The 6,721-nt window shown below is 44.6% G+C and overlaps 1 protein-coding gene across 2 annotated transcripts in view; it reads left to right on the forward strand.

The window, feature by feature from the left end:
- Positions 1-23: 23 nt before the first annotated feature.
- Slc12a2 (solute carrier family 12 member 2) overlaps positions 24-6,721 on the forward strand; it is a 69,675-nt gene continuing 62,977 nt past the window's right edge. The window contains exon 1 of one of the 2 annotated variants that reach the window (XM_005356129.3): positions 24-922. In XM_005356129.3, the coding sequence (XP_005356186.1) occupies positions 212-922 (711 nt within the window). In that variant the 5' untranslated portion in view covers positions 24-211. The remainder of the gene's footprint in view (positions 923-6,721) is intronic. The other variant, XM_005356128.3, reaches the window with a different exon arrangement.

Here is a 6,721-nt window from a genome sequence, read left to right on the forward strand (position 1 = left end):
TTAAACCGCGGGCCGGTCGCGCTCGCGGGCACTCGGCGGCTGGCGGCGAGCGTGTGGCGCGCGGGCTCCTGAGGCGCTGCGACTCTCTGTGGCGCTCTCTCTCTCCTCCAGCTCTCTAGCGGGACCGCCGGCTCACGAGCCAGAGCCGAGCCCTAGGCAAGCGTTCACCCGCCCCGCTCCGCTCCTCAGCTTCCCCGAGCGTCGGGCGGAGATGGAGCCCCGGCCCGCGGCGCCCTCGTCTGGCGCACCGCGGCCCGTCCGGGATGGGGACGCGCCGCTGGCTGTCGCCGGGGTGGACCTGCCCGGGACTGCCGTGCCTTCCTCCGGTCGAGAGGATGCTACGGCCGGGAGCCAGGCCGGCGGGGTGCGCGGAGAGGGAGCGGCGGCGGCGGGCGATGGGCTGGGCAGACCTCTGGGGCCCACCCCCAGCCAGAGCCGCTTCCAGGTGGACCCGGTTTCCGAGAACGCCGGGCGGGCCGCGGCGGCTGCGGCGGCGGCCGGGGCGACGGGCAAGGAGACCCCGGCGGCCGGGAAAGGCAGCGGTGAGAGCGGCGCTGCTAAGGGCAGCGAGGAAGCCAAGGGCCGCTTCCGCGTGAACTTCGTGGACCCGGCTGCCTCATCGTCGGCGGACGACAGCCTGTCGGATGCGGCGGGGGTCGGAGGCGACGGGCCCAACGTAAGCTTCCAGAACGGCGGGGACACAGTGCTGAGCGAGGGCAGCAGCTTGCACTCGGGCGGCGGCAGTGGACACCATCAGCAGTACTACTATGACACCCACACCAACACCTACTACCTGCGCACCTTCGGCCACAACACCATGGATGCGGTGCCCAGGATCGACCACTACCGGCACACGGCCGCGCAGTTGGGCGAGAAGCTCCTCCGGCCCAGCCTGGCAGAGCTCCACGATGAGCTGGAAAAGGTGAGCTCGCCCAGATCCTCCTCCCTTCTCATGCCCTGGTGCGTGCTGGCCGCTGGATGCAGCCGCCGACTCTCCCTGGTGAGGTGGCAGCACAGGACCCGAGGAACGACTTGCTGGCATCTCTGGATTCAGCTGTCAAGTGTGGAATTGCAGCGGAATGTAACTTAATCCTTCAAAAGTTTGCAGCGGGTTAGGTTGGTCATGCGATACAGAGGAGGCAGCACTTATCAGCCTTTCCCATCCAGTTATGTATCTTGTGTGCCCCTGTCTTTTTTCACCCCGTCTTGACAGTGTGTCACCTTTTGAGTTATGCATGTGTTTAGAGCCCAGAGAAGGGAGTGTGGAGGAGGTGTAGAAGAGGCTCTCTCTTGGGACAGGGTGGAGAGAACATACTACCATCTGGGTCCTTTTTAGATTGTAGTGTATGGCTTATGTATATCCATTACGGATCCTGAGTGGAAAGAAAGGTTGACGTTTGAAGGAAAATCTTAATAGCATGTGTTTATAGTCTATTAATTATTAAAGCCCATTTTTTTTGCAACCTTGAATATGTAGAGGACCATAGAAATCTTTTTTATTTCTTTCTTTCCTTTTTATTTTTTGTTTGTTTATTATTTTTAGGTAGGATCTCTCTGTGTATCTCTAGCTGACCTAGAGTTTGCAAAGTAGACCAGGCTGGCCTTGAACTCACAGATCCACCTGCTTCTGCTTCCCTGCTTCCCTGCTTCCTAGCCTTAGGGTTTAAAGGCGTTTGCCACCACGCCCGCAGACACATCTCAAATCTTGGGAAAAGTTGTATTTGATAATAGCACGGTCTTGTTTGTTTGTTTGTAATGTAAACTTTTTGGAAAGAAAGCTGCTTCGGTGCAGGGCAGTGGTAGAGAGATGGCTTAGAAGTTAAGAGCACTTGTTGCTCTTGCAGGGAACCAAGAGGGTTCAGTTTTCAGCACCCACAAGGAAACGTACAACACACAACCATCTGTAACTCCACTTCCAGGGAGATTCCATGCCTTCTGACCTTAATAGGCACCAACCATGCATGTGGTATATATCCATGCATGCAGGTAAAACATTCATACACATAAAATATTTAAAAAAGAGATGTTTTTAAAAAGTGACATGGGTGAGTTTTTAGAGAAAAAAGGAAACAAGGATTTTATTTTATTTTTTCCCCCTCGAGGATGTCTAGAGAAAAAGTCTGGAGTCTTTATTTTTGTGAAGCCCTTTTACTTTGTAAACAAAAAACCATTCCCATACACTCTTATTGACTTTTCCTTCTGTTTTTTTTTTTTTAATGGCCTCGTAAGTCTTTTATTTCCTCGGGGTTCAGATAATTATTTGAAGATAACATTGATGCTTTTGAGACCTGATTAATATTTAACTTTTTTTATGAGTTGAATTACTTGACATCTGCCTCAGCAAGTCTATAGTGGAATTTTTGTGACTTCAGAGTTGGTACCACACAGGGCGAGATGATCAGCGTGAAGAAGTTTATGTGATTTGTTTTGACTGTGATGGTTTGATCTCATACATTCATGTCTTACAAGACTGCACTTGTCCCAGTGTTTGATAAAGTAACAATCATGGTTTGAAGTAAGTGATAGGTCCCAGCCCTTACAAGCTTGTGGATTGTTTAAAAGATTGACATCATTTAGCCTTAGATAATACTACCTCTGTTCTATTGTTGTATTTTGTCCTATCAGAAGCTAAGCACTTTCTGAAACACTCACACTTAGATTTTTTTCACATCCATTCTTTTCTGTTTATAGGCTCAGTCAGAAATGGAGTTGGTAAACGATATTTTACTGCAGCATTTTTAGTATTCATAATTTTTTTACAAATACATTTCAGGTTTATTTCGGTAAAGTCAAGTTCAGCAGTATAGCACTGTATCTGTAAGTTGTAGAATGTAAGCTGAAAAGTGTCATGCATTTTGCACTTTAAGCCCCCTATGGTTGAGTTTATTTTGTGTGTGGCTTGTAGTGTGGGTTTTATTATTTTTGTTCAGTTTAGAGCATCTGAAAGATAGACACATTATCAGCTATGTGGTAGTTGAAAAAGTCACCTAATCCCTCAACCTCAGCTTCCTCAGTTTTCGAGATTATTGTAAAAATTAAAGAAAAAAATGCAACAGAAATAATGGACCATGGTCATGCTAAATTCGTGGAATATCACTGCCCAGTGATTCTTATTTTGCTCTTACATTGACTCCTCAGAGTATAAGGCTAAGCTTTTAAGATTTCAGTTTTAGAGTCTCTTAATTCTATTACTAGATGAATATAGTTTATAACATGCGCAATTCAGAGTCTCAATTGTGCAGAATAGCATAGTGAATTCTTCAGTTGTTTTTCTTTGCTTCCATAGCACATGCTAGACAGATGTTTTTCTAATCAGGTGGACCCTCAGCCTTTACTCAAATTCTGTATAGCAACCAGAAGTTGATGGTGTTAACTAATGTCAAATGGGTTAGATACCTGCCATGTTAAATAGTACAGAAGCACTGCTCAGAGTTGTAGGAGGCGTGGGCAAAGGTATGACACATGACGATGATCTATAATTGACTCCCCAGAGTCCATATAGAGTCCATATATGGTCCTCATCCATATAGATTGGCAGCAACTTGAGCGCTTTTATCCTTATTAGTAATGCTATCTATAGTTTCTTTGATGTTCTAGTATTGGATTTTCATGTACTATACTCTGGTAACTGAGTGCTATACCATCCATGAAGTGTCTAAAGCAGATTAAGTTACAGATGCCAAGAGCAATGGGAGATCAGAGGACGTGAAAGATAAATGCTCTACAAACTTACTAGGAAAAAAGACTAGAGTTGTCTTTGTCATTGATCTTTTAAAGTATTTTCCTGTTGACATAGGTTTTTGTGCCGCCCAGTCCTGCAGTCCCAAAGAAACACACAGAGGTCTTTATTCATTATAAACTGGTTGGCCTGTTAGCTCAGGCTTCTTATTAACACTTTCTTACATCTTAAGTTAGCCCATTATTCTTGTTTATGTTAGCCACATGGCTTGGTACCTTTTTCAGCAAGGCATTCTCATCTTGCTTCCTCTGTGTCTGGGTGATGGCTGCAGATTGACCTTTCCTCTTCCCAGAATTCTCCTGTTCTCGTTGCCCTGCCTCTACTTCCTGCCTGGCTACTGGCCATTCAGCATTTTATTGAACAAGTACAAGAAACAAGTCTTTACAGGGAAAAACCATTGTTCCACAATACTCCCTCCCTTTTCAAAACAAGAACTATGAATTGAATCTCACTTGTTTAGCTTTCTTCCTGACCCTTATCCATACAACTTGTAACCAACACTCTAAACAAAGAAAAACATCCATAATCCATTTTTTTGGGAATGTGGGCATAGTTTTCCAGGCTACTTCCTGCTAACTGAGGGTGCTGATAATCTTATGTGGAACTAAAGAAAATTTAGAATTAAGGTCAAGTCCTGGCTGGAATATTCCTTGAGGCTTGATCATCTCAGCTAGCAGTCTTGAGGCTGTTCTGAATGTAGAACTCGGACATCTGGGCCATTTGCTCCTATCAGAGATTCTGGTTGGGGGGGGGGCGTCTTTCTTGATCAAACCTTATTTTTCTTAATCCAGAATGAATCCACAGCCTCTCATTTCCAGTGGAAACAAAAGTAAAACCTCTTCTCCAAAGTAACATACCTTTTGACTTAAATTTTTAAGTCAGGGCATTTTCAAAATACATATGTTGGATTAATCCAACAGCATTTAAAATCAAGTGTCTTTTAGCTGTTGCTCCTTCCTTAGTATTTAAACAATTCAAAGACAACACAATAACATACTATGTGTATTTTCCGTCTTTATGTGGCTTTATTTTAAACTCTTATTTCTTTTATTTTTGTTTTTAATTATTTTTTTTTGAGACTAGGTTTCTCTGTGTATCTTTGGCTGTCCTGACACTCACTCTGTAGACCAGGCTGTCCTTGAACTCACAGAGATCTGCCTGCCTCTTCCTCCCAAGTATTGGGATTAAAGGTGTGTGCTACCACACCCAACTACTCTCTTTTTTTATATTAAGGACTCTATCCTTTTTCTTTTCTCTCCTAAGCCTACATATATTTTTAAACACACTGTAAACCATTTAGAGGTTTTCTTCATCTAAATCTATCTTTACTGTACATCTCTCTTTTTCTGACCCACATGAGTCTTTAATTTGATAAGTGATATGGCTAGGATTAAAGCCTTGGCTTTAATGGCTGGATCCACCCTATTTCTTACCTTTCTTAGAGTCTAGCCTCATGGTGGAGGTACTGGCCGGAGCCATGTTTATTGCCACAACTCTATGGCATTTCATGGTCCTTGCCACCACCAAGAAGCATGTTGTCAGCTATTCATAAACACCATTTAAGTGTATGGTGGCAGGGGCTCTTAAAAGAGCTGCAAGGTTTTGTTGCTAAAGCTGAGTCAGAAAGCCTCTCTTAAATGAGATGCGCTTGTCTCTAGCAAAGAGAGCCCACCCAAGAAAGTGCTGCTATCAATAAGCCATGCTTAACTCTATTCTTTTCTGTCTAGAATTACTTCCAAAGCTCTCTCAGGCTTTATGTGGATACAGTTGTCCACTTGGGAGCCATTTCTGGGACCGGGTGGGACAGAAACCTCAGTCAACATTTTCCCTACTAGCCAGCTGCAGGGAATAAACAAATATCCTTGCTGTTATGAGCCACTCTAGGAAGAAGGCTAGTGGCTTTCCAGTTAGGAACTGTTAGTCAGGTAAGGGGTGACTGTGTTGTCCACAGTGCTCTGGAAATGTGGGATGGTGGATAAGTGAGTAGCGAGTCTGTCTCTGCCTGCACAGACATAAAACCAATGATAGTTGTTAACATAGCGGTGCGGTGAAAGGAAACATCACCAATCAGGGTTATCATGGGATCCAGTTTTGACTGGGCCTTGGGAAGAAATAAGTGTGGCATTGGAGCCCAGGCCTGAAGGATAAGTTGATGGGTGGAATGTCGTTCTGGAACAAAGACTGTAGTTATGAAGGTAGTGAGAAGAAGCGTGCTGTGTCCATGCGACAGACACAAAAGGCCGGTATATCTTACTGTAGACGTAGTTGGAAGCTGTTGAGGGGTGCTCTGGGACAGAGTACATGATCTATTTTATTTGAAAATCTTTGCTGGCCAGAGAATGTGTTCTAAGGTGTGACTGGAAAGAAAACCTTAAACTGTTGGTGTGACTTAGAGATTATAAGGATTTATGCAAAACAGATTAGATGTGAGAGAGGCTGACTCTCAGGTTTTGGACTTGAGTAATTGAATAGTGAGTGGGGCTGTGCTCCCTGACTTGGAAAAAATTGAAGTTGGAATGGATTTGAGTGATGAGAATTCTAGTTGTATTCTTTGTAAGACACATTTTTCAGGCAGAAGGTGTGTGTGTGTGTGTGTGTGTGTGTGTGTGTGTGTAAATGGTTGAAGTACCTTAGTTATGAGTGAAATACTGGGTTGATAAAGAAACATAAAGTATGGTCAAGGATTGGGTCCGGAGATCATCTAAAGTTATGTTGGGGACTTTTAATAACTAGACTTCATAGTCTGGAAAGCAGTATCCTAGAAGGGCAGACATTTAGAAGAAGGCAGACACTAAGGGCATAGTGGTACATGCCTACAGTCCTGGGAGGCTGAGGCAGGAGCACCTTTTCGGTAAAGGCCAGCCATGGCTGTTTAGATGGTACCAGGCCAGACTGAGCTCAATAGGGAAACTCTCTCTCAAAAGGGTAGGAACTCTAAAAATTGATGCTAGGAATTGATTTAAAAATAATTGTGTCCATGGC

Source organism: Microtus ochrogaster, chromosome 18 (genome assembly GCF_000317375.1).
Source record: "Microtus ochrogaster isolate Prairie Vole_2 chromosome 18, MicOch1.0, whole genome shotgun sequence".
Taxonomy (NCBI): domain Eukaryota; kingdom Metazoa; phylum Chordata; class Mammalia; order Rodentia; family Cricetidae; genus Microtus; species Microtus ochrogaster.